Source organism: Cnephaeus nilssonii (genome assembly GCF_951640355.1).
Source record: "Cnephaeus nilssonii genome assembly, chromosome: 20".
Lineage (NCBI taxonomy): Eukaryota > Metazoa > Chordata > Mammalia > Chiroptera > Vespertilionidae > Cnephaeus > Cnephaeus nilssonii.
Window position 1 is genome coordinate 9,911,730 of NC_137091.1, and position 27,758 is coordinate 9,939,487.

General features: G+C 45.4%; 2 protein-coding genes and 1 pseudogene across 14 annotated transcripts; 1 reads left to right on the forward strand and 2 right to left on the reverse strand.

Moving 5' to 3' along the window:
- Positions 1-732: 732 nt before the first annotated feature.
- On the reverse strand, positions 733-15,394 carry ZNF23 (zinc finger protein 23). Of its 12 annotated transcripts, none has more exons than XM_079800059.1 (6): positions 15,342-15,393; positions 8,189-8,253; positions 7,574-7,623; positions 5,910-6,036; positions 5,232-5,345; positions 733-2,804 (listed from the first exon to the last, which is right to left on the reverse strand). In XM_079800059.1, the coding sequence occupies exons 3-6, from the start codon at positions 7,592-7,594 to the stop codon at positions 1,000-1,002; spliced, it is 2,067 nt and encodes a 688-aa protein (XP_079656185.1). In that variant the 5' UTR covers positions 7,595-7,623; positions 8,189-8,253; positions 15,342-15,393; the 3' UTR covers positions 733-999. The 12 variants fall into 12 exon arrangements, with proteins under 12 accessions (XP_079656185.1, XP_079656180.1, XP_079656184.1 ...); XM_079800054.1 differs by having other exon boundaries at positions 5,910-6,086; positions 15,363-15,384; XM_079800058.1 differs by having other exon boundaries at positions 14,862-15,384.
- On the forward strand, positions 10,064-14,194 carry LOC307116258 (large ribosomal subunit protein uL1-like; annotated as a pseudogene). Its single transcript has one exon. The product of its transcript is annotated as a large ribosomal subunit protein uL1-like (transcript).
- Positions 15,395-19,245: 3,851 nt separating the features above from the next.
- Positions 19,246-27,373, reverse strand: ZNF19 (zinc finger protein 19; the record flags this gene model as incomplete). The annotated part of the gene is made up of 6 exons (XM_079759745.1): positions 19,246-20,761; positions 22,146-22,241; positions 22,454-22,580; positions 25,184-25,248; positions 27,146-27,224; positions 27,353-27,373. 6 exons carry the CDS (start codon positions 27,371-27,373, stop codon positions 19,659-19,661), a joined length of 1,491 nt encoding a protein of 496 aa, XP_079615871.1. The 3' UTR covers positions 19,246-19,658.
- Positions 27,374-27,758: the final 385 nt, after the last annotated feature.

Sequence of the window (27,758 nt, forward strand, 5' to 3'; positions counted from 1 at the left end):
CACCCACTCGCCGGCCCCACCCCCACTGCTGCTGGTCACCTCCCTCTGTGGGCCCCCCTCTGGCACCCTCCTTGGCTGGTCTGGGACCTGTGGGCAGCTCCTGCATTGAGCATCTGCCCTCTGGTGGTCATTGATCAGCCATTCCACCAGTTGTTCCGCTGTTTGGTCAATTTGCACATTAGGCTTTTATTATATAGGACTTCTCTCTTAATGATAAGACCTCTGCATATTATTACTTTTATATAACAAATTTTACAAGGGTTCTACTTTTGTGCTTTATCTTTTAACTTTATTTGGATTTAAAACAGGTATTTACTTTTGAAGTCAATTTACCAATATTTTCCCTTATATTTGGTTTCTGGAGGCTGGGCTTGCTGAGCGTGATGACTTCAGCTCGTGCCTCTAAAGGTTATCTCTATTCCATGAAAATAAAAATTACTCACATTTTTTCCTTTTCTAAGGAAATATTTATTGTTTTTCCTCTTTACAAAAGTGATGTATGCTTGTCAAAAATGAAAGGGAAATAATTTAGGTACAGTGAACAGCTGAGTTTTCCTATCCAAGAACAAGGCTTCTCTCATCCCATTTAATTGTTTCCATTTGTTGCCCTCAGTGGTGATCCATATAGGTCCTGCTAGTAATTAAGTTTATTCCTAGAAAATCTACTTTTCTTGATGATGTTGGGAATGGGATATTTCCTTCCATTATATTTTTTAATTGGTTGTTGATATAAAAAAAAAAACAAACTATTTTTTTGTTTGTTTGTTTTTCCCCGAGTGTCAGGCTATCAACCATCCAGACGTCCATGGCCAGGATGCTAGGCGTTTTTGAATGTTACTTTTTAACTGGTCTTCATTCCTGATTTAAAATGTAATGAGGAAGATTTGTTTCCATGTAAAGATTGCTACATTGATTTCTCTCTCAGGGTTTTCCACCAGGATAAGTCTCATGGTACCTGCTTCAGTTCAACATTAATCTTGAGAGTTTTCTACATCCTTATTAGGATTTTCCTTCACTATGGACACTCTGATGCTGACTAAGTTGGAAGCTAAACCTGAAGGCTTTCCCACACACATTACACACATAGGGTTTCTTCCAAGTGTGGACAGTCTGATGTATAATACAGTCAGAACTATAGCTAAAGCCTTTGCCACACTCCACACATCTGAAGGGTTTCTCCCCAGTGTGGCTTCTCTGATGCCGAATCAAGTGGGCATTAACATGGAAGGCTTTTCCACACTCCTTACATTGAAAGGGTTTTTCTCCAGTATGGATTCTCTGATGTACAATATAATCAGAACTACAGCTAAACGCTTTCTCACATTCCATACATTTGAAAGGTTTCTCCCCAGTGTGTATTCTCTGATGCCTAGTTAGTTTGGCATTGATACTGAAGGCTTTCCCACATTCTTTACATTGATAAGGTTTTTCTCCAGTATGTATTCGGTGATGATCAAGTAGATTTCTTTTAGAAGTAAAGCATTTTCCACACTCATTACATTCAAAGGGTTTCTCCCCAGTGTGAATCCTCTGATGCTGCATTAGTTTTGCATTGACGCTGAAGGCCTTTCCACACTCATTACACTCATAGGGCTTCTCTCCAGTGTGGATTCGCAGATGCTGTCGAAGCTGGGAGTTACACCTGAAGGCTTTTCCACATTCATTACATTTATAGGGCTTCTCACCGGTGTGGATTCTTTGGTGCTGGATTAACTTCCCTTTGACACTAAAGGCTTTTCCACATTCATTACACTCATAGGGCTTCTCACCAGTGTGGATTCTCTGATGCTGAGTGAGTTTTGTATTATTACTGAAGGCTTTTCCACACTCCTTACACCGACAGGGTTTCTCTCCAGTGTGGATGCTCTGATGCTGCCTGAGCTGGGAACTGCACCTGAAGCCTTTCCCACACTCATTACATTTATAAGGTTTTTCTCCAGTGTGAATTCTCTGGTGTTGAATTAATTTTGCATTAACATTGAAAGCTTTCCCACAGTCATTACACTCATAAGGTTTCTCCCCAGTGTGGACTCTCTGATGTGTGATATATGCAGAACTGCAGCTGAAGCCATTTCCACACTCCTTGCACTGATAAGGCTTCTCTCCTGTATGGATTCTCTGATGCCTGCTTAGACTCCCATTAACACTGAAGGCTTTTCCACACACCTTACACTGATAGGGCTTCTCCCCACTGTGGACTGTCTGATGTGTAATGTAATGGGAACTGTAACTGAAGCTTTTCCCACACTCCACACATTTGAAGGGTTTCTCCCCACTATGAAGTCTTTGATGACAAATTAATTTTGCATTAACACTAAAGGCTTTGCCACAATCCTTACACTGATAGGGCTTCTCCCCAAGGTAGCTGTCTTGATGATGATTAAGTTGAGAGTTATACTTAAAAGTTTCCACTAATTCTTCACATTCAAATGGTCTTTCCCTGGAATTACTTATTTCATGATGGATAAGTTTTGTGTCAAAACTTAAGGATTTCTCCAATCCTGTACACTCAGGGGGCTCCTCTCCAGTGGTAATGATGGTATTACACTGATTCAAGTTTGGACTCTGACTAAACAAACACTCCTCCATGAGGCTTGTGTCATCTTTCACTATTCCGTCAATGATACTGCTGTTTTCTTTCTTCATACTTACTACTAGGTGGACTTCCTGCTGTTGTTTTTCTAGAATATAGGCTTCTGAGAAGTCTGTTTGCTGGGAAAAGTCCCCCTGAAGTACAAATGATGTATTATGTTTTTCTTTGTTCATTTCCTTTGTCATATTATTGTCAGCCTGGATATCAATATCTATTATAAAAAACATAAAACAGAAAATGTTAAATCTATATATGCTAACAGGAAAAGATATAAAAGATATACTGTTAAATAGAAAAACAAGTTGAGAAATGGTATGTAGATTCCATTTGTGTAAAAGAAAATAAAAAGGGCGGACATAGACATATATATTTGTACTATACCTAGAAAACTTCTAGAAGACACAAGAAACTGAACAAAATAACAGGAAGTTTAATAGATTTCCCCACCATTTTATAGACCTTCTTTACTGTTTTGAGCATGTGCCAATAGTATAATTTTAAAGTAATCCTTTTAAAAAGACTACCTGTCTCTAAACCAATAATAACCAGTAACATAAAGGTTAAAAGTGAGAAACATCTATGTGAGAGAGAAACATTAATTGGTTGCCCAGTTATCAAACCTGCAAGCTAGATATGTACCCTGACTGGGAATCAAACCCACTACCTTTTTGGTGTATGGGATGACATTCCAACCAACTGGGGCATGAGGAATTTTTAAAAGTCAACTTTGCTGACATGGGTCTTATGCCTTACACCTTCCCCTTCTGCCTGCCTAAAACCCATTTGAGTCCTCACCCCAATAAACCTATAGACACGGACTAGATCCGTGGTCGGCAAACTGCGGCTCGCGAGCCACATGCAGCTCTTTGGCCCCTTGAATGTGGCTCTTCCACAAAATACCACGGCCTGGACGAGTCTATTTTGAAGAAGTGGCGTTAGAAGAAGTTTAAGTTTAAAAAATTTGGCTCTCAAAAGAAATTTCAATCGTTGTACTGTTGATATTTGGCTCTGTTGACTAATGAGTTAGATCATTGTTTCTATTATTAGCTCAGATCATGATGGGTTGTTCAAAAACTTCAGGACTACCTACTGTCTATAGATTTTTCCAGACACCTTTGATTAAGAGTCTCCACAATATCACTTTTTCCCCCTCTATATGCCAAGCACTTCAAACTCTCCATGTCTAAAACATGTCTTTGTTGGTCAGAGATCATCTGGCTGAATGACAAGGAATAAAAACCCACTGAAACCATCTTTTAAAAAAAGAGGATTCGTTGAAGGGATGTAAGATAATCTTATGGAACCCAAATGCAGGAGGTAAAGCTAGGCCTCATGGGAAATAGGAAGTCATCTGGCAGCTACTCTGCTTAAGCCAATGAGAGCCTCACTACTTCAGGTGTGGTCTGGGAACTGAAAACACCTGGAAACTTAACAAAAATGCAGAATTTTGGCCCCACACCAGACTTACTGAGTAACAATCTTCATATTTGTAAGACTCTCAGGTAATTTATTTGCATATGGTTTGAGAAGCAATGAATTACAGCACTTTCTCCCTTCTGCCTTATTCCCTATAGCTTACTATATAAAGCTGTCTCCTCCAAAAAACAAAAATAACAACTAATATATCATTGAGCACACACTATTAGCCAGGCACATGATACATGTTACCTCATTCCATCCTCAAACTGTAAGACTAGCACTAAAACCTTTTATTATTATTATCCCATTTTCAGGGATGAGAACACTGACTCTCAGAGAACTAATAATCGACTTGCTCAAAGTCACACAACTAGGAAGTTGCACAGTTAGGACTGAACCTCAGAAAATCTGCTCCAAAAACTGTACTTCTAACCACAAGGCTATTTTCGTGTTCTGTGAAAAAGTGTTAATTAAATAGACCAGTGGTCAGCAAACTGCGACTCGCGAGCCACATGTGGCTCTTTGGCCCCTTGAGTGTGGCTCTTCCACCCATAATTCTCCAGCATCACATCCCTGTACAGGGGACAGGCCATCCCACTCCGTTGGGGTGAAGTACACAGCCACATCCTCAAAGGTCACCGACTTCTGAAACAACAGGTTCCTGCTGCCCTAGGGCCAATTCCATGGCTCAGGCCCCACAGCTTCTATAGGGTGCAAACACCACGTGCGGGCGTGCACGTACAGTGCGATTGAAACTTCGTGGCCCATGCACAGAAGTCGGTTTTCAGCTCTCCAAAGAAATTTCAGTCGTTGTACTGTTGATATTTGGCTCTGTTGACTAATGAGTTTGCCGACCACTGAAATAGACAATGCTTAGAAAACTAGCAAGAACCCCCTCGCTGCACCCAAATTACTTAATCTGTTCATGTTTTTTAGTAAGGTAGAATTCCAAAATTAGGATTAAAAAGAGTTAAAATGAGACATTTGAAAATGATCTGTTCTTAGTACAAAGAAATAGCAAATTGTGAAAATAGAAAAGTTCTTAATTGAATCTATCTCTATATAGATCAAAACTTATTTAAATTTTACTCTGTACAGCTGACCAATAAACGTGGCACAGTTATATGTTGCTAACATGCTAACTCATGCTTACATGCTAACTCTTTCTTCTTAAAGAGTTAAACTTTCCAGCATAATAGGCAATATGTGCCTCCCTTACCAGTCCAGAGGCCTGGAGGGTCTGTGCCTGTTTCAGCAGCCAGTGGAGATGGGCCCCCAAGCTCACCTCCTCCCTCCAGTTGTAAGATCACAGCCGGTTTGACAAGTGGAAATCCTGTTTTGGGGGAAAGGAAATAGCAGAGAAGGGTGAATAGTCTGCCATGGGTGATTCCTAAGCCTCTTCTCCGATTGTCTTGGCAATGGGGTGGAGGGCGTGGGGAAGGTAAGAGCCCCAGGTTGTCCGTGTGGGGGGGAGGAGAGGGCTTGAGGAGGTGAGGGAGAAGTCGACAAGGGCCCAGACCATGGGCACAGGAGACTTCATGCAGAGCAAACAGAATCTGCCCAAAGGGACACCATTTTGTGACCTTGGCCTGAGATATTCAGAGTACGCGGACATCCTTGGAAGACCTAAGATGCAGGTGAGGGGGAACTAAAGATAACGCTGTACGTTACTTTTTCCACATTGTCTAAAACACAGCTTCTATAGGGTGCATAAAGAGTGCACACTAGTCCCAGCAAAGTCCTATATTGACCCAAAAAGGGCTTGGGGTTTGCCCTTCCCAGAAATCCCTGGGTCTAGGGAATTAGGAATCTCAGGCTCTGGAGTCCCCCCGCAACATGTATGGGAAGTCAGGAAACCCCCAACCAACAAGTCTGGGTCCAGGGGGAGAGGCCTTACCCAGGGAGGCCACATTCCCATAATTCTCCAGCATCACATCCCTGTACAGGGCCCTCTGTGCAGGGGACAGGCCATCCCACTCCGTTGGGGTGAAGTACACAGCCACATCCTCAAAGGTCACCGACTTCTGAAACAACAGGTTCCTGCTGCCCTAGGGCCAATTCCATGGCTCAGGCCCTAAGTGGGGGGCAGAGGGCAGTATAAGGGCTCAGGGAGGGAGCTTGTGAAGAGCATGAAAGTAATAACACCGCAAAAAATGTGAGAAAAATACCTGGAAAGCAAGCCAGGGCACATTTGACTTCTCTCATGGCAGAGAAACCTCATGCCATCTTTATACTTCTAAAAGATAACGTAGCCACTCCCTCACTGGCGGACACAGCTCAGGACCCACCCACCAGCATTCCCACTCATCTCCTTGAGGTCTTGGCTTCTCCATCCTGCTCCCAAAGAATGGCCATGGCTTCCATCTCATCCAGCCCCATCTGCAGCCTGATCCCCGTCACCAACTTCCCAGCAAGGGGCTGTGCAGCCTCTGCTTCAGAACCTCCAGCAGAGGAAGCTCAGTGCTGCCCAGATCAGCTTGGGGACCAGGGGTGAGGGGGTGGCAGCAACAGCCGTTCCGCCTCCAGATGGGTCTTGCTGAAAACCTGACATTTTGTTACCCTCTCCCATTCAAGCCTCATCCTTTCCAAGGTCATCCAAGGTTTGGACGAGAAGGGAGCTCAGCTTTCCTGTTGGCCAGCTCCTCAAACACCCTGTGGGCTGCTCCTCTTTGCATCAATACCCTATGCAGTCAGCACCGGTTCTGCCACTCAGGGCTGATGCCGCATACTGGCAGGCCCGGCTCCTCTCTCCTGAGCAGCTGCACACTCCAGCTGTTCTCTGCCTCCCCCTCCCCCCCCCCCCCCCCCCCCCCGCATCAAGCCTTCTCTAACAACCCCAGAGACACATTGGCAGGGATTTGCCCTCAACTCCTGTTTGCCAGGATGTCTTGGTTGACTCTACCAACCTCCACCCAGCAAATAATCTAGTCAGTTTCTGGGAGTTACTGTGAGTCACTCGCTGTGTGACAAGTCAAATCACTTCTCTGCACATTTAACTTCTCATCACCGCCCTTTACCCAGGTGAGCTGGTGCCTCCTCCTGAATTCAAACCTCAGTTGGTGTCACCACCACTATCTGTGCAGGAAACCTCTGCTAGAACCTCTCCCTTACCCCCATCTCCTTACTCTGACTCTAGGTCCTGAAGGTTTTTGTGTTAAGCATTACTAGAATTAGATCCCCCTCTTTAACAACTACTTTCCTGATGAAGCTCTTGTCGCCTGGACCAGTGGGCTTCTTTCTGAAGTGGTCACCCTGCTTCTGAATCTCCCTGAAAGTTATTCCCTATACAGCCATCACAAATCTGACCAAGTTAACTCCACTGGTCCCACACGTGCCATAAGGCTGGGCAGTTAAGAATCACACAATGGCTGTGAGACCTTGGGCAAGTCACTCTATCTCTGCCTTCGTGTCTTTGGTGGTGTAATGAGTCCAACACAGCACCTATCTCAGCGGTCAGTGGTCAGGAATGAGCGATCCATGCAAAGTGCTTAGTATGGTGCCTGCAGCATAGGAAGCCTCAAACGATGTTACTGGAGTTACTGTGACTATGGCTTTCCCAACCTGCAGTCCATGGAGGTCCATGGATGAGCTTCAGGGGATCCATGAAGTCCCTGAAATTGTATGGAAAACTTGGTTTGCACATATATTTTTCTGGGGGAGAGGGTCCAGAGCTCATATCAGAGACCTACAGTTTGAGCCACTGCACCCCAAGCCCTGAAAGCCTCTCAGGACAGTGAGACATCCTGTCCCAAGGGCTTCCAGTTTTCTTCCTCCCTTGCCCCCACTACCCTCCTCTTCCCCTGAATTAGAAGCACAGCCCTCCTTTACGTTGATCTGATTCCCCTTCACCTGTACCTGGTCCCTGGGAATCCCAGTCCACTGCTACCTCCTCCATTCACACCCATACATGGAGCATCCTACCTGGTCAGTTCCCACATTTCCTATTCCCCAGAGCCCTCTGCTGAGGGGAGCAAAGAACCTCAATGTGCCAAAGACTACACCCCTGTCTTCAGGCACGCTCTCCATCCCTCAAATCACCACTCTTCCCACAAGTCCAATCTGGCAGGTATAAGCATGGAGGCCCTCTTCAGCTCTCATCACAAGCTCACCAGCTTCCCTTCTCAGTTTCTCAATTTGAAACTGCTCAGAGCAAGACCCGAAGAACCCACAGCTCACCTGAGGCCAGGTTGTCAGGAGCATGGCTGCCATTGCTTCGTCTCCCTCTCAGAGAAGGGCTGGCGCTAAGGAGAAGCACAGAGGGAGACAAGTGTGAAGTAAGCCACCCCTACCAGGAAGAGAAGATCTAAGATGCAGGCAGCCTGTGTCCAGATAGGAGTGTGAGCAGGAGCTGCCATAGGAAGAAGGGGGTGATCTGTTCAATTGCTCAGTACCCCGGACTCCTCCCAGCCATGACACTGATGCTCACTGCCAGGAACCCTAGAGTTTTACAACTATGACACACCTCTCCCTCTCTCTCTCTCTCTCTCTCTCTCTCTCTCTCTCTCTCTCTCTCTCAGGAACCCTAGAGTTTTACAACTATGACACACCTCTCCCTCTCTCTCTCTCTCTCTCTCTCTCTCTCTCTCTCTCTCTCTCTCAGGAACCCTAGAGTTTTACAACTATGACACACCTCTCTCTCTCTCTCTCTCTCTCTCTCTCTCTCTCTCTCTCTCTCACACACACACACACACACACACACACACACACACACGAGTGTACATAAAAATGTATGCAGAGCCTAGAGAATGAAAAAACAAAGACTCAAGTAGCAGTGCTTCAGCTCCAGAGACAGAAGAATACCAAGATGTTTGATTTATTTCTCTCTAAACAAGTATCATCCTCGTCACCCTGCAAGAGAAGACAGCGGGAGGTGCTGCAGCCCCAGCACGGAGGCCCGTCAGGCCCAGGGCGGTAGCACCTGGGAAGGAACAGCTGCTCCCCCACACTTGCCTATCTCCTCAACAGATGAGTGTCCTCCAGCCTCTAATGTCTCCGTAGAGAGCTTGGGAGGTCAGCCTCCCCCGTGGCCCAGGCTTACCGCAAGGAAGCTGGGCTGGAAGTGAGGGGCCAGGCTGCCTCCTCATCCTCTCCAGCCTTCTGAGAGCAAAGAAGCCGAGACCTCAGCTCCCTGGGAGAGGGGATCGCTGTGGCATGTACTCAGCTCCCTGGGAGAGGGGATCGCTGTGGCATGTACTCAGCTCCCTGGGAGAGGGGATCGCTGTGGCATGTACTCAGCTCCCTGGGAGAGGGGATCGCTGTGGCATGTACTCAACTCCCCGGGAGAGGGGATCACTGTGGCATGTACTCAGCTCCCTGGGAGAGGGGATCGCTGTGGCATGTACTCAGCTCCCTGGGAGAGGGGATCGCTGTGGCATGTACTCAACTCCCCGGGAGAGGGGATCGCTGTGGCATGTACTCAGCTCCCTGGCAGAGGGGATCGCTGTGGCATGTACTCAGCTCCCTGGGAGAGGGGATCGCTGTGGCATGTACTCAGCTCCCTGGCAGAGGGGATCGCTGTGGCATGTACTCAGCTCCCTGGCAGAGGGGATCGCTGTGGCATGTACTCAGCTCCCTGGCAGAGGGGATCGCTGTGGCATGTAGGGCCCCATGACCCAAAGCCCCTTGCTCACAATGTTAAAAAACACACGGAGTGGCTATTTTCTGATTCTCACGGATCCTAAAATCAGTCTTGAAAATGTATGCTTTCCTAAAATTTCATCTATTTCTTCCAGGATTTCAACTTTAGCACAGTTGTGGAAAAAACTGGTTTATGACTTTTTTCACTTCCTCCATATCTGGAGCTACTTCGCTTTTTCCACTTCTTCTTTTGAATATATGTGCTTTTAGACCTTTTTTCTTGGTAAATTTTGTGTCCCCACAAAATTCTTATGTTAAAGGTCTAACCCCCAATGACTATATTTGGAGATAAGATGGGCGAGGCAGCAATAAGATTAAATGCAGTCATAAGGGCGGGGCCCAAACCTATTAGGGCTGAAGCACTTAGAAGAAAAGGAAGAGACCTCTTTCCTGGTTTTTGCAGCACGAGGAACCATGAGCAGCAAAGTCTCCCATGACACCCTCTACTAGGTGGTGCGGGAGGTGCTGCATGGGAACCAGCACAAGCAGGAAGTTTTTGGAGACGGTGGAGCTGCAGATTGGCCTGAAGAACTATGACCCTCAGGAGGACAAACGCTTCTCGGGCACCGTCAGGCTGAAGTCCACACCCCATCCCAAGCTCTCCATGTGTGTGCTGGGGCACCAGCAGCACTGTGATGAGGCCAAGGCCGTGGACATCCCGCATATGGACACTGAGGCGCTGAAGAAACTCAGCAAGAGTAAGAAACTGGTCAAGAAGCTGGCCAAGAAGTACAATGCCTTTTGTGCTTCAAAGTCTCTGATCAAGGAGATCCCACAAATCCTGGGCCCAGGCCTGATAAGGCTGGCAAGTTCCCGTCCTTGTTGGCCCACAATGAGAATATGGTGGCCAAAGCTGATGAGGCAAAATCCACAATCAAGTTCCAGATGAAGCAGCTGCTGTGTCTGGCAGTGGCTGTTGGCCACGTGAAGATGACAGGTGATGAGCTTGTGTACAACATCCACTTAGCTGTCAATTTCCTGGTGTCATTGCTCAAAAAGAACTGGCAGAAGGTTTGGGCTTTGTACATCAAGAGCACCAGGGGCAAGTCCCAGCACCTGTACTAAGCTTAATAAACCATTTTAAAAAAAGAAGAAGAAAGAAAAGGAAGAGACTCCAGAGCTCTCCATCTTTGCCATGTGAGCACACAGTGAGAAGGCAGCCACCTGAAACCCCAGGAGAGAGCCCTCACTAAGAACAATCAGCAGCTCCTCCATCTTGGACTTGCAGTCTCCAGAACTATAAGATACAGGTTTCTGTGGTTAAAGCCACACAGTCAATGGCATTTTGTTATGGCATCCCAAACAGATTAATAAAGTAAGGCTGAGCAGTGGTTTATCTATTTTAATGTTTTATTTTCAGTGAACCAGATTTTTAATTTATTTAGAACACTGTTTTTCCTCCCTAGTTGCTTTTAAGGAAGTTCTTTTTCTTAGTTTGTTTCTTTGGCTCTGTAAGAGACACCTAATGCACCGCTCCATTCCTCCTGTCTCACTCTTAGTCCTGTTCCAGAAGCTTAATTCAGCTTTGTGCAGCCTACCAATGCCTCTGCAAGGACCTGCACCACCGATGCCTGGCTCCTGCCCTGGGCTTCTCTGCTGTCCTGTGTGGGACCCCTACGGAAACCTGTGGACACTTGCTGGTCCCTAAAGTGCAGGAGAGTTAATGCCTGTGGTGCCACCCTTGACCAATAGGGGACAGAGGTCAATGGATAAATGTTTTCCCCTTTCGACCCCCAAATGAGATTCCAAAGCTCCTCCAAGATCCTGTAAGACAGAGCAGCAATCAGAGGTAGAAGGGCCAGACTGACAAAGCCCCCTTGTACTGGCTCTCCTTCCTTCTCTGTCAGGCCCTTGTCTTTCACTCTGCCCCGGGACTACGTTCCCAAATAAATCACCTGCACACAAATCTTTGCCCTTTGTTCTACTTTTGGGAAAACTAGACTATAAAGGCTTTTTTTCAAACTTCTTAGGGGCGCATGGCTTATTCATTTATTTTCATACTTTCCTATTTGGCAATTAAAACCTGTAAGGCCATAAATTTTCCTCTGAATACACAATTAGCCACATACCAGAGATTTTATGTCATGTTTTAATTACTATTTGATAGCTGGTGTTTAGTCTCTGACCAAAGAATTGTTTAGGATAGTATGTTGTTAATTTCTTCACTGTTCATAATTTCTGGCTTTACTGTATGGTGTTTGAATAGCCCGATACACTTACTTCTGCTTTACAAATTTTTGAGAGTTAATAACTGAAGTGCCCATTTAAAAAATAGTCTATAGATGCTTAAAAACATTATATGATGGAAGAACATATAATTCTATGTGAATTTAATGAATCAACTCTACCAATTTTATTATATAGATTTTCTCTGTAATCTATTACTTTTGCCTAATTAAACTGAGATAGCCAGTAAAGAGTGAACTCATAAAACACTGAGCCCATGTATATCACAGGCAAATCTTTTCAAATCTTGAAGAAATGAGTAATTCTAACACTATTTAAACTGTACCAGAGAAAAGCAATATAAGTTTCCCAATTTTTTGATCATGCCAATGTTAGATAGGACAAGAGTCTCAAGGTCTGGGCAGATCTTGTTAAGTTGAAAATGTAGCACAGTATTTTGCAGATGCAGCTTATCCACTCAGGATGAGTTTGACCACTCAACCCATGAGTTTTGCTAACTGCCCCCAACCCCCAATAAAGAAAGAACTCAACACACAATTAACAAAATCCAGATAAGTTTAGCCAACTGCAAAGAAGAAATCAACATGTAATTGACCAAGCAGTGTATAAAGCAACTGCTAAGCATCTCTTCCAGAAAGCAGGTTTGGATGTGAATCCCTGGTCTCCTTTACTTGCTGCAAGTAAATAAAACTACCTAACAACAACCATGTCTCCTTGACTAGAACCCCCTAAGCAGTGAACCCCTTGAGTTGGGTAACGTCAACACAATAGTGACACAAAACCATAGACAAGTCTCATTTATGAATATTGATGCAAAAAATGTAAATAATAAGAAATAAGACCCCAGTAGTTCATTAAAGTGACATATCATCATCCCATGAACACAAGTAAACTTCAATATTAGGATACAGATTAGTATACTTTTCCACATTAACAAATCAAATAAAGATAAATATACTCTTCATCTCAATAGCATTTGATAAAATTCTACATTCATGCTTAAATTAAAAAACTTATACCCTAGAGAAACTCATATGTAGGAGATATGTCCAGAATTACTGATTATCATCAGTATGTTAATAGCCAAAAACTGGAAGTAACTCACATGTCCATTGAGAATGCATAAATAAGTTGTCATACAGTTTTTTATAATGGAACATTGCCCAGCAGCAAAAATGAATGTCACAACAACATGGACGAATTTAACAACATATGACTACAGACCCTATGTTGTCATTTTCACAAAGCTCAAAAGCAAACTAAACACATTCTTTACATATACACACATATGTGATAAAATGATTTTTAACAGGTAAGGCTACGTTAACACAAAATTCAAGACAGCTGTTACTTCTAGGGGTGGGAAGCTGGGAGTTGGGCTGGGGCAGAGCACAGACAGATGCCGCAGTACTGGTAATGTTCTCCTCCTTAATGGGGTGGTGTGTCCTTGGCTGCTCATTTTACTATGCTTCTTAACTGTCATAGTAGATGCAGTCTTATGTATACATGAATGGCAATTTTTTTAAAAAGATAATTATCTCTATGATATGGGTGATTTTCAAAGTATATTGTTAAATAAAATTTAAAAAAACAAAGTGCAAAAACAGGAGTATAAGAAAATATGTGTCTGGTCATTTATGCAAAAAGAAATGGAAGGATACACCAGAAATCAAGGAGAGTGGTTACACCAGGTGTGGGTGGGAAGGGGTGAAAGGAACCCTGGAATGGGAGGATGGAAGGAAACTGGGTAGAAGGGACGAGGAGGGAGTGTCGTGTCTCTGAGTGTGCCTTTTGTTCTTTTATAACCAGAGTAATGTTTCACATGTCCAAATAAATAAATATACATACATACATATAAAATCAACCAGGATGGGATGGTGGTGATGACCCAAAAAAAGGAACACAAACATCATCAAATGAGTCTAACTCTCCTGCAACTGAGTAACATAACCACACTGAAATGGTGGGAAAGACAAGAACTAAGTAACTTTGGAAAACAGTATTCTAACTAGATACTCCAAAGGCTACAAAGACCTGTGCTCAAATGCTGCCCTCTAGTGACAATGGAGAAAACTAAAATGTAATAAACATTGCCGAGTCAGGAGGCTATTAAGGAAGTGGGGCCCTAACCAGTTTGGCTCAGTGGATAGAGCATCGGCCTTTGGACTGAAAGGTCCCAGGTTCGATTCCGGTCAAGGGCATGTACCTTGGTTGCGGACACAACCCCAGTAGGGGGTGTGCAGGAGGCAGCTGATCCATGTTTCTCTCTCATTGATGTTTCTAACTCCCTATCCTTCTCCCTTCCTATTTGTAAAAAATCAATAAAATATATTTAAAAATAAACAAATAAATAAAAGTCGTTTCCACATACCTTATCTCTCTATGACATGGCCATTACAACTTCCTTGAGGGCAAGGAGAAAAAATAAAAATAAAAATAAAGGAAGTGGGGCCTATGCACATGTTGTGCCTGTTTTCAGAGCTACTTTTACTGTTGCTTGCTCTGTTGTTGCGCTACAACAAACAGAACACAAAACCTGTTGCTAAACTCAGCTCAAGGCAGAGACATAAACATGCGGAAACCATAAACATCTTAGGACAACTGCTACATGGACATATATGGAATTTATTCTTCCTTAGTTCTCACCTCCCTCGTTTCCATACGGGAACTAACCAAACCCTGTTAACGTGGCCGACAATACCTCAAGTGCATGAAAGAATTGCATTTTGTGATTTGTGCCTTTATAAACCCTGCCTCCTTTCTTCGTTCTCTCCAGAGCTTAGTTTGGGTTCTTACCTGAATCCGATTCCCTGGGATTCGAATCCTTTAAGACCCCAAATAAACTTGTTTCATGGCCTCAGCTCTTTATTTGTTGACGTTAGTAAACTTGCTTTTCATAAGGGTATGAATGAGCAATTGTGGAATTATTTTAAGTGTATTCTAGGACTGAACAAATCACTAAGCACATTGGAGCAATCATCCCCAGGTCACTGTCATCGCACAGATGGAAAGTAGGGCCAGTTACCTTTTGGAACTGACACCGCTCCAGTGAGTGGACAACGCCTTCCAAAAGCCGGTTTCTGCTCTCGGGTGGACGGAGGGGCCCTGCCTTTTCTGCTCTTCCCCTGGGCCTGGCTTCACGGCCCTATGTCAGGAGCCAGAGAGCACACCACCCACCCTTGGTGAAAGCGCCTGCATGACCTCAACATGTCAAAACACTCGTGACTATCCCTTCAGGCCGCTTCCCCCCTGCAAATATCCCACCCACTGGCTGCTCCGACACACCTTCCCAACAGGCACTGGCGTCTTTCCCGAACCGTTTGGGGCTCCGTGGCTATGACAGGAACTCGGGCTTCGCTTCCCACGGGACAGAATGTATGCGGCCACCAAGTTCAAAGCGGGAGTCAAAGAGGCGCCGCCGACCTGCTCCTACCCGGGCGGGCGGAGGGCACTCCTAACGCCCAGAGCCAGGGCACCACCCCACCATCCAGAGTGCCATACTCACCTAAGCGGCTCTGGGACTCACCTTCGCTGCTCGCGGCTCTGCGGGGCGGCCGGAAGTGCGTCATAGGCTGCGGCCGAGCCTCTCTAGGAGTACCGTCGCTCCCTCTCGGTGGTGCTCTGGCCCCGCCCCCTGCGCTCAAAACCCCAGTGCCCCGGAGTCTGGCGCGCTTTGTCCCTTTCTAGGGGCTCGTTCAGGTAGCGTTTGCTCTTCCGGGTGCGCTGGGCAAAGCGCGTCTCAGAGGCAAGCGCTGGGTTCAACCCAGGGGTGGTGCTGGGGATCTGTATCTTAGTAAACCAGATTTGGGAGTCTATGGACTGGATTCAGTGGGTTACACGGTACCAAAACCAAGACCACTCGTTTTGTAACAAATATTTCCTAGTGACCAGTTTATTCTCTTGTCATGAAAATCACAGATAATACTTAGAAAAGCATAAATAATATAAACAATTTACATTTTAAAAAGTTATGCCTTAACTGAAATAAAGGAGAAATAAAAGGAAAATAATTTGTAATTGAAAACACATTTCAATATGTAAAGGTTTGGTCATGACTGCTGCTGTAGGAGACCTAAGGAAGTGGTCAGATATTTGCCTTTGCACTTAGGATGTGCCTGAATGCCACAGCCACAATGCTGTGTCTTATATTGGTGTCTCAAAAATCACAAGGTGGGATCCAAATTGGTGAACCCTTTTGGTAAAGTTTAAACGAAACACTGTACAATCTTGTCTTGATCATATTCCTGGAGAATCAGCAAATGTTAAAACTGCAAAACCACATTGTGTTTACCTTAAAAACAAGTTCTAGATTCAGGTATTTTATAAGCAGTTTTTACCTCCATGAATGTCCAGCAAGGCTAATGTCTGAAAACTTTTGTTTTTAATCCTCACCGGAGGTTATTTTTCCATTGATTTTTTTTTTTTCTTTTTGTGTGGAAGGGAAGGGGAGAGACAGAGAGAGAAACATGGACTCAATACCTTCCACACTCACCTGACCAGGGCCATGGCCCAGGATGGAGCCTACAGCCGAGGTACATGCCCTTGGAATTGAACCCAGGACCCTTCAGTCTGCAGACTGAGGCTTTATCCATTGAGCCAAATCCATTAGGGCTATGAAAACTTTCAGTAGGGAGAACCATCCTATGCATTGCAGAATTTGTGGCACTCCTGTTACCACCAAACACTAACAAAAATACCCCCATAAAACTCCAAAATAAGCCCTTGGATTGCACCACCCACAGTTAGGGTCCCTCCCAAGTCGGATAGCGTTGGCCTTTCTCGTTCCAGCTCTGATCCCTTCCTTTCCTGCACTGGAAGGTGGTTGGAGGCCTGCACTCATCTCTCCAGCCTCAGCACTCCCATTCTCCCCCTCTCCGCTTCAGCCCCACATGCCCTCCCTCCCCATTCCCACCTCTGTCTTGACTGTTACTTGGTCTCAGCTAAATCCCATTTCCCTTGGAAAGCAAGTCTTCCCTGACCACCTAGTATAAGGGAGGCCGGTCAGTTATAAGGCATTGCAGCGTTCTGTACTTCAGTGCTTACTACATCTGTGCTTATTTAACGGTGACAGTTTATTTAAACATGTTTTCTCTGATCACTCCAGAGAGCAGGGACTATAGCTACCTTGTTCAACACCATTATGTAATAATGAAGGAGGTATGTAATAAATGTTTGTTGTTGACGTAATCCAAAGGCTCCAGCTCCAACTCCAACTCTAGGGCAGAACCCTTCTTTATTTCTGTGGCACTGGAGTGAGGATATGTCCTATACCTGGGATCTCGGACCATTGCTAGGAGTTCTCTGCTTTTTCCTGATCCTGAGCAATTTACATGGCTTCTCTTTCAGAGAGGAAAATGGCCCCTCAATTGGGCAATGATTGCTGGGGACTATATTGCTCTTGGCAATAAAGGTTTCCACTTCTTCCTAGGCTCAGAAAATAGACCTTTAGCTAGGAATAAAGGCTTGTCTAAGGAAGGAATTAGCATATCAGTGTCACAGAAATGCTGACCCCAAATGGTGGATCACAAAAAAGTCACCTAATCTTATAGGTAAGAAAATAAGACCTCCTAAATAATCATGAAGCCCCGATTCCTAAAACAGGCACACACCAGGTTAAAGAAGTTCTACAGAAGGCGTGCAGAAGCAGAGACCACTTGTCAACCTCTGTTCTTCCCTTCTTATCCGGTAATAGACTCTCTAGATCAAAGGGAAGGGTGGGCATGCTATTCTAGACAAACACACAGCTGGCAAAGCTACAACAGCCTGGCATTTACCAGTCTGGTGCCTAGAATAGTATCCATTCCAAATAAAATCCAAGAAAACAAAATGAAAGTCTTAGTGATAGCTTTTGGTTACATAGGTAAGGTGTTTCTTGAGAATGGATTCACTGATAGTTTTGTAGTAAGACTAAAATGTTTGTCACAGAGCTTAAGCTGTTAGAACTTCTATCCACTGGTGTTGTCCTGATGCAACCTGGGCCCTCATGTGTTCCAATGGGTTTCCTATTCTTGTTACAATTACCAGGGCTGCTGGGACCATAGCTGAAGACTTTCCCATACATCATACACACAAAACATTTCTCCTTCGTTAGTCCTGAAGATTATAACAATTATTAAAAACTAGAGGCCTCGTGCATGAGATTTGTGCACTCCAGGGGAACCCTCAGCCCTGCCTGCTCCCTCTCACAAGTCTGGGAGCCCTCAGGGGATATCCAACTGCCATGGAGGCAGGAGAGGCTCCCCCACCGCCACTGCACTTGCCAGCTGTGAGCCTGGCTTCTGGCTGAATGGCGCTCCCCCTATGGGAGCACAATGACCACCAGGGGCAGCTCCTGCGTTGAGCATCTGCCCCCTGGTGGTCAGTGTGCCTCATAGCGATTGGTTGTTCCACCATTTGGTCGATTTGCATGTTAGCCTTTTATTATATAGGACTAGAGGCCCGGTGCACGAAATTTGAGCACTGGGGGGGGGGGGTCCCTCAGCCCAGCCTGCCCCCTCACAGTCTGGGAACCCTCAGGGGATGTCCTACTGACAGCTTAGGCCCGCTAAGCCGCAGTCTGGCCTCCCTCTGCAGAGGCAACTGGGCTGATCAGGGGAAGACACCACCCCCATCACCCCGCTGCTGCTGCAGCCGCCAAGGTGTTTTCATCAATATGAACTCCAGTCCCTTCACGACGAAAAATTGACAACTTTCTTCAGATGTCTCTTTCATAGGATATGACATTTCTTTCTTTTTTTTTTTATCCTTACCTGAGGATATTTTTCCATTGCTTTTTAGAGAATATAGAAGAGAGAGGGAAAGACAAAGAAACATCAATGTGAGAGGGACACTTCGATTGGTTGCCTCCTGAATGAGCCCTGACCTGGGCCCTGGCCAGGGAGGACCCTGCAACCTAGGTACATGCCCTTGATCACAATCGAACCCGGACCCTGCGGTCCTCAGGCTGAGGCTCTATCCACTGAGCCAAACCAGTTAGGGCAGGATATGACATTTCTTAGCCCCTCTAGCAGCAGACCTTGATTTTTTCTCCAGGAGTGTGGTGGAAAAACCCTAGATAACTTTCTTGGATTCTTATTACCCAAGTTGCCAAGAACACTTTGAATAGCGTACTGGGAGCTTAGCCAATGAACAGTCAGAAAAGGTGTTTCCTCTGCAGCTCACACGCAGAGGCGGGCCTGCTGGCGTGTGCCGGTGGGCAGGCCCATGTCTCCGCTCTGGGCCTGCTCAGGCTGCCACAGCATCCATGGCTTGCCTCATCTCCCACGCAGTCCCCTCCCGCCCACCTGTGCGCACAGCCTCCTCCTGAGCAGTCGTGACATTATGGCATCCTGGACAATTTGCATATTGCCTATTTATATATATATATATATATATATATATATATATATATATATATATATATATATATAATTGTTAGACTGATAAGGCACCATTCCAAGGAAAGAAAACCTAACTCAAACTTGCTTGAGAAAAACAAAACTGAATTTATTGGTTACTGGAATTCAAAAGCCCAGATGTATTTCTAGCTTCAGATATAGTTTAATGTAGTTGTTCAAATGGAACTGTCAAGGCTGATTAATCTTCAACTCTGATTTCTTTTCTGCTGTGTTGACTCTATTCTCAGCTTCCACAATTGAATTCCTCTCAGCTTTAAGACTAAGGGAAAAGAACAGTATTTCTTCCTGTTAAATCTGGCCACATCATGGAACTCTAATTGGACCATCTTGGGTCACCTACTGATGAACAACGATGGCTAAGCCAGGTCGGTGTCACACATTCTACTCTTGCGTAGAAGATGGAGTTCCAAAGGAAAGTGAATATACTACCAGTCAAAGGGGGTAAAAAACTCTGGGAGGCCAAAACGACCAATGTCCAGCTCAGGTTTCTCTCCAGGATGGACATGCTCAAGATCACCTAGCTGGGAAGAAGTCCTAAAGGTTTTTTCATACTTGACACACCCATAGGGTGTCTTTCCAGTATGGATTCTTTGATGCTGAAGAAGACTTCTTTTCCTAGTGAACACTTTTCCACACTCATCACATTCATAGGAAGACTCTTGAATATGGGTCTTCAGATGCCTTTTTAATTGTTCCTGAGCACTGAAGGCTTTTCCACAAGCTACACAGTCAAAGGGTTTCTTATCGCTGTGGACTCTCTGGTGTCGAGTTAGTTTTTTATGCAAATTGAAGGCTTGACCACATATTTTACAAGAATAAGGCTTTTCCCCTGTGTGAATACGCTGATGTTGCATAAGATAGTAAGTCCTTCCGAAGCTTTTGCCACATACATTACATTCGTAGGGTTTCTCTCCACTGTGAACTTTCTGGTGTCGAAGTAGTGGTGAGTTACCAACAAAAGCTTTTCCACACTCATTACACGTGTAAGGTTTCTCTCCAGTGTGGATTCTCCGATGTATAACAAACTCAGAACTATTGGTGAAGCCTTTCCCACACTCCTGGCAGTGATAGGGTCGGTCCCCACTGTGGATTCTCTGATGCCTCATCAGGTTTGCGTTATCATTGAAGGCTCTCCCACACTCCTCACACTGATAGGGTTTCTCTCCAGTGTGGATCCTCTGATGCCGAGTCAATGAGGAATTGCCATTGAAGGCTTTTCCACACTCATTACACTCAAAGGGTTTCTCCCCAGTGTGGATTCTCTGGTGTCTAACATAGTGAGAAAAATAGCTGAAACACTTCCCACATTCCTCACACCGGAAGGATTTCCCGTCACAGCGGATTCTGGGAACCTTTCCTCTACCATTTTTCCTCGTGGAGATTTCCTGGTGCTTCTCCAGTTTACATGTTTCTAGGAAGTTGCTTCTCTGAGGAGCACTCTTCTGCAGACCACAAGTCAACACCACGGCTCTGTTTTCAGAAATTCCCTGTACTGATGTGGACTCACTGCCAATGCTGGTCTCAGTATCTGACATAAACAGAAAGCACAAGTGCCACCTGAGAATTATACTAGAAACAAAAGAACATCAAATAACACAGAGCTTTTAGAGATTACTATTTCAACCTCCACATCGGTCTGCTAGCAATAAAAGTGCCAAATATCACACAGAAGAGAACTGTCGATGTGGAGCAGGGTGTCAAGGTACACATGACACGACAGACTGCTTCCTAAGCTTTTCCAGACTCTGTATTTGAATGACCTGTCCCTGTATGTTCTAGTATCTTTTGACCTTAGGTACTTATGGGTCTACAAAATACCAAAGAAGGTACAGGCTCAAAGATTAAGTAGTGACATTGAGGCTGGCCAAACTCAGTGTCTCTGCTACTGCTCCATGATCTGTTTTGCCTACTCTCCCATTTCCTATTCCTGTGCTGTAAATTCAGGTTAGAGCCCTCAGGCCCACCACAAAGTCTGCATCCTAGATATTCCACCCAATGCTGGGTGGGTAAGACAGACCAAATACATTCACCTACACCATCGGCGGAGGAAAGGGGGGGGTCAGGATGCACTGCAGACTCTGTGCCAGCCCCAGATTCTAGGAAGTCTTGCTTAGGTTCTGAGTCCTTTTGCACTACTTACTAGAAAAGACAGAGGAATACTTGTAGGTGTTCTCCAGAAAAAAAATACCCATTTTAAAATATGCTCCCCAGGTGATTCTCCTGCACATTATGCTGCAAAGTTCTTCACAATGATTTATTGGATCCTTTATACCCTTCCTCAGGCCAGACAGTCTACCTTCTTTTTCTTCACATGATATCCACTGTAACCGGTCAAATTCAGAACAAATGGCACTACCCCGGAAGACGCATTACTTGAGCTTCTAAATGGTAATTCCGCTAAGCTTTCCTGCTGAGCTCCCACAGCCCACTGCCTATCTACACATTTTTTAAAAGCTTTTACATCGGTCTCCACAACTTGTATCCTCTAGAGCAGCGGTTGCCAACCAGAGGCCCGTGAGGTACAAAAGGTTGGCAACCACTGATTTAAGGAAACCTTTGGAGCAGTGGTCGCCATCCTGAGGTCCGAAAGGTTGGCGACTGCTGCTCTAGAGAGTCTTAAACAAAACTTGGCACACTCAAGTGCTGAAAAACTGCTCCTAAGTAAATCCATCCTGTACAAAGAAGGGCCATCGAAGTAGGCAATCCTGAAACTCAGAAGGGAACAAGGGATTCAAAAATTGCATAAGAGATGCATGAAGTGGAAATAGTTATCTTGATAAGAATTAAAATTGGTGGGAAAGGTTTCATATTTTACCTGTTAGGAAAAAGCATCTATTTCAATCCTTACCAGCATGGTTAATTTTAAAATATGCTGCTCTGTAAAGCCCTACCGTTGCCCATTTTAAACTTGCCTCCTTTACTTTTATAGACGTGTTTGCTCCTCTCTGCAGGTGGCTCATCCTGTGCCTCCAGAAGTGAGATGAGGGCAGATTTGGGAACTGTGTATCCTGAAAAGGGGGAGAAAATGGCACCTTTCAGCCCTGGGTCTGCTATGTTAAAAGAAGGAAAACTGCCCAGCTGGTGTGGCTCAGTGGTTGAACCATGCAGTGGGGATACCAGCAACAACCCCTCCTTCTCCACACCATACCCCCAGCCCATAAGGAAAAAAGAAGGAAGCAGGAAAGCATAGATCTGAGTCCCAAGAGGAAAGTAGCCTTACCCAGGGATGTCAAGTTCCCGTAATTCTCCAGCATCACACTTCTGTACAGGGCCCTCTGTGCAGAAGAGAGGCCAGCCCATTCTGCTTGGGTAAAGTGCACAGCCACATCCTCGAAGGTCACCACCTCCTGAAACAAGAGGTTCCTGCTGTCCCAGAACCAATCCTCTGACTCAGAGCCAGAGTGTGGGACACGGGACAGTATGAAAGAGGAGTCCTATTAGAGATGGCTAATGAGAAAAGGTGAAAGAATAGGTATTAGACCATTAAATGACTATTTCTATAACCAACAACCTGGAACTTCTCTATCAGAAGAGCTTCCTTTGGAACATAAAATGTACTGTTTTAAAACATTTCAAAAAGCCTGGAGAGTCTCCCATTATTCACCTTCTCAGAGCAAAATCTCTGACTTTGTAGATACTGTCAGTCTTTCACTGTTACACCTACAAGTGGACAATTAGCTTCAGAATGTCCGGACACTCACTCCCAGGTGGCATCTCAGGACTACCTGTCCCCCTTCACTGCCCCAGTGCTCACTCTGCCCCAAACCTCAAGCCCACACAACAAGAACAGAGTCACCGTTTGCCACGATGAGCCCTTTGCATCCAACCCCCATCTGTCGCTTGAAGACTGCTGTGCTGTCTGTGCTCAAGATCATCCAGCAGAGGGAGCCGTGCTGCCCGGGGCAGCCTAGCATTCTGCTTCCTGATGCGTCTTCCTGGGAGAATATGCTCTGGAATCAAACTGCTGCTGGGTCGCCCTTTTAGCCTATGTCTTTATAGCCCCAACACAATCTGTAACAGCTCTTGCCAACCAAGCCTCAGGGTTTTTTCAACAGCCATCCTTGCCCCTTCCAGATGGCCCCAAGTCTACCTTCCCAGAAGGCTCCAGCCTCTGGTTAGGCCCTCTATTCACACCTTAGACTTTAGTATCAGACGTGGTTACCTGAACATGTGGTGAATGTCCTCCCACTTTCTAACACCCTGACTGATTCTGCAGATCTGCCCCTTCCACTAATCCCCATGCCTCACACTCTCTGCTAACCCAACATGTCTGACCCACCAGCTAACACTAATCATCTCCCCGCCTAAACTGGTTCCCTCTCTAACTCACATAAACTAATTTACACGGTAAGTGACAATTTTCTTTCCCTATCTCAGTTGACAGTAGCAATTTCAGCAAGTCTCGTATACCAGAAACTTAAGATTCAGCCTAGACTAACTCGCCCCCATCACTGCTCACTTCTGACAGTTGGTAATCAAACCCTGCCAATATTATTGCCAAAATATTTCTGGAACCGACTCTTCACTATTGTACAATCCGTACACCAATTCAACAGATGGGGACCGTAAACAGCTCCAATTCCGGCTGTCCCACACTGAATCCATCCTCTGCCAGCACATACAATGATCTATTTTAAATGACAGCCTGACCCACTCAACTGAGTGATTTAATAAGTCACCACTAACTACAATAGTGGTTCTCAAAGCGTGGGCCCCAGGGCAGCAGCACCTGATAACTTATTGGAAAGGCACACTGGCAGGCCTCATCTGAGAGCAAATGCTCCATCAATGAGCCTCCAGGTGATTGTGATGCACACTAAAATCTGAGAAACCTGGACTAGAAGATAAAGTCCACGCTCAGGAAATAAGATGTCTCAAGTGACCAGTGGACAGTGAGGGGGAGGCACAAGACTGTACACAGAGAAACTAGCTGGGAAGGTCTGCAAACCAAATCCCAGAGAAGAACCAACCTTGAAGGAAGGCAATATGAAATATGGGACAAGTGGGAGAGGTAGTAGGCAGAAGCAATCGGACTTGGTGACTCTCTGGAAGTGGTACCCAGGAAGAAGTGTCAATAAGCATGCAGCAATCTAAAAACTGAGTGTTCAGGACTTCGAGATGGTGATACCAGTGACTCTCCAGTACTTACGGGAGATCAGAAGTTGGGTGAGCTACAAGGAAGACATAGTGAAACAGTCAGCAGAGGTACCTGCCAGATGTCAGAAATCCAGGATTGGCACTTGGAATATGGTTCATGCTAAGTTATTGGGTAAATAAGTCCCTAGAAAGACATAGTAAATAAAGCAATACCCAGCAACTCATCAGTCTCAGAGTGAAATACATGTCAAAACAAAAATTTCCTTGTCCCACAAATGTAAGGTCCTGAATTTTACAAATGAAGTCAGTTAAGATGCAAAGAGGTTAAGTGACTGGTCAAGGCCACTGAGACCTGATGGGATTCCTAATTTCAGGTGCCCTGTGCTCGTGCAGTTTTCCTGTCAGAGCCCACAGCCTTGTCTTAGCCAGCAGCACCATTTCCCTTGAGTCTGAAGCCCAAACTTCTCTCTTTAGGATAAATGATGTTACCTCCTTTATTCTTGTCTTCTTCCTGCCACCCTTCTTCCGGTCACCACTGCCCAAGAACTTGCAACCAGATACCTAACCACTAGCCTGTCCCTCATTCTCACAGATCCCTCTAAACCTGGGGACCCTCCAGTATGGAAGAGGCTACAATTCCACTTCCCAGGACACTCTCTCCAGCCATTGCTTGGTGGGCTCCTAGCTGCTCAGCCCCTCACCATCACTGGCTTTTCCCCAGCATCCAGTTGGAGAGCATCAACAGGGGATCTTCCTATTGCTTTGGCTCCAAGAATTTTACCAGAATCATCCCTCCCATCATTTCCTTCAAATCAGGTCTCTCAAAGGTTGACCTGAGGAATTAACAGCTCACCTGGTACCAGGCTTTCAGGGGCATGGCTGCCATCACCTGGGCTTCTTCTCGGTGAAGGGTCGGGGCTGAGGGAAGAAGCAAAGAGAACCAGAGTAAGCCTTACCCAGTCAAAGGCTCTCCTTAGCACCAACAAACCAGCTAATAACAGCAACAATCGTTTACTAAATGCCCACTGGGTAAGTGGTATATAAATATTTCTGATGTCCTTGGGCATCAAAGCCTGTACTCCCCAACATCAAGCAATGCTCTGTCCTAGGTAGGACATGAATACAGGGGCAACTTGAGTACACAAAGAGCAAAAACACTAGCAGCAACACCTAACAAGAGGAAACTCAAATCTTCATTTTAAAAAATATTTTACTGGGAAACAAAAAAGGTTAAAGAAAATAGAAACAAATACCATGCTTTTTGGATGAAGTATAGGCACCCTCATTCAATACCCACAATAATCTTCTGAACCTTTTCTTTTTCCCAAATGAGAAAACAAGGCTAAGTGAATAATTTTCTCTACAAGGTCACTCAGTTCGTGGATGGATGCGTTGGTGGCAGAACTCAGATCTGCCAATTCCAAAAGTCATGCTTTTAATAACTACATTCAGTTGCTTCCAATCTAATCCCAACAGGATTTCTCTTAGAACCTGAGAAAGTGATTCTAAGGTAAATATGGAAGAATGAGTAGTCAAGAATTTCAGAATAAGAGTTTGAGTACGTCTTCCTTTTCTTGGATCTTGAGGCGGGCATCTTTTCTGTGCATCGTCCCATTCAAAGGACCCTGAAAGGCCAACTCAACATGCCAAAATGTAATGGTTGTTACTTTCATTATATCCCCTATGAACATTTTGTATTCTCGTTAAGTAGTCATATTCTACTCATCTGTGCCACCCTTACTCTTAGTTTAGCCATTCTAGCCTTCTTTCAGTTTCTTCTGCTATGATAATTCAGGACCTCTGTACATTCTTCTCCAACCTTAGAGCCTTTGTAACTGATTCTGTCCACCTGCAATACTCTCCCAACAGCCTGAACCCCACTTCAGCTAAGTAATGCCAACTCATCCTTCAGGTCATCCTCTACAGACCAGGTCAGGTCCCCATGTTACACACTCCACTAGTACTGTATTCCCTTCCCTGTATACCATGTCTCCCATGTTTGAGATTACACATTGATGAGTGCTTTCTTCGTTCAACAAACATCTACTGCATACATTCCAGCCCAAGTGTGAGATACAGTGGAGAGAAAAGAAAGTGAGATCCCTTTCGTCACTGGGCTTGGTCTAGGCTAAAGGACACACACGTATTAATCCAAGAATGTCATAAATAACTTTAAGATCATAATTGTGACTAGTGCCCGGAAGAATCTATTCTAAATTATAAGCCTGAGCCGGAATTAGCTTGATTAAAAGGAAAATCTTTACAAAAGTGACAGCAAGTGCAAAAGCTCGTTCTAGAAGTGAAAGTCTGCAGCTGAGCCACGGGGAATGTGCTGCAACACGAGGGGAAGGAGCTGCAAGAGACCAAGCCACGCAGGCGGTCTTCGACCTAAAAGCAACCGGCTGCAGCTACGATGTTAGGACCAGATGGGGTGAGATGATCAGATGTGATTAATATGTATCTTTCCCATCAAACTGAAAGCTCTGCGGCCGGGACCCACACCCCGTCTCATTCATAGCTGCACCCCGGGAACCTAGAACAGCTACTGGGCATTGAGCTGCTCAACAATTAGTTCGCGCAATGCGCAGAGGGACTCAGTGGCTGTGCCGGGCACGCAGCGCGTCTCCTTTCCATCCACAGCCTCCATTCCCCAAAGCGGCTGGGCGAGCGGGGGCAACCGGGGGCGAGCGGGCCTGGCTCGCAGGCCGCCTCCGACTCCTTCCGCCCGGCAGCAAGGGCAAAGGCAACTGCCTTCTCTAAGGGTGAAAGGAGCGCTCCTAGCAGGGACTCCCAGGTGACAGACCCCAACACTCACCTCCGAAAAGGCGCAGCGGCCGGCGTGACCGGAAGTGCGTCACACCGAGCGCGTCGCCCAAGCCGCACGTGCTTCCTCTCTAGGATGCCAGAGCGCGCAGCTCAGTGGTTCTCTGGCGCTACTCCCAGCGCAGGGCTTCTTAACCTGGGATCCTTAGAGACCTTGAGGAGGTGAGAAAGTTTATGGTCGTTTTCGCTCATCTCTAACCGAAACAGCGTTTCCTTCCATTACGTGTTGGCAACAAACCACAGTAGTATCAGCAGTACCTGTGATTTTTGTCAGAAAATCACAGATATTTTCATCACATTACAGTTTATATAGATGCAGTATCTCAAAATACGGGTTATTCTCATCAGTAATCTGTTGACATAAGAAATCTCCAAACCTGCAAGAATTTCTATGAGTTTATTTGAGCCAAACCAACAACAGAACAGTTTGCTGGGAAGCAAAATCTCAATAGATTGAGAAATGGCAGTTTTGCACCTTATTTTATACATTAGAATCAAAGGAGAAGACATGGCGGGGGGTGGGGGGGGGGAGCGGTACATGAAATCCATTGGTAGATTAGGGAGACAGGAGAAAGCAAAGCAGGGAAATCTCTGAGATTGAATAA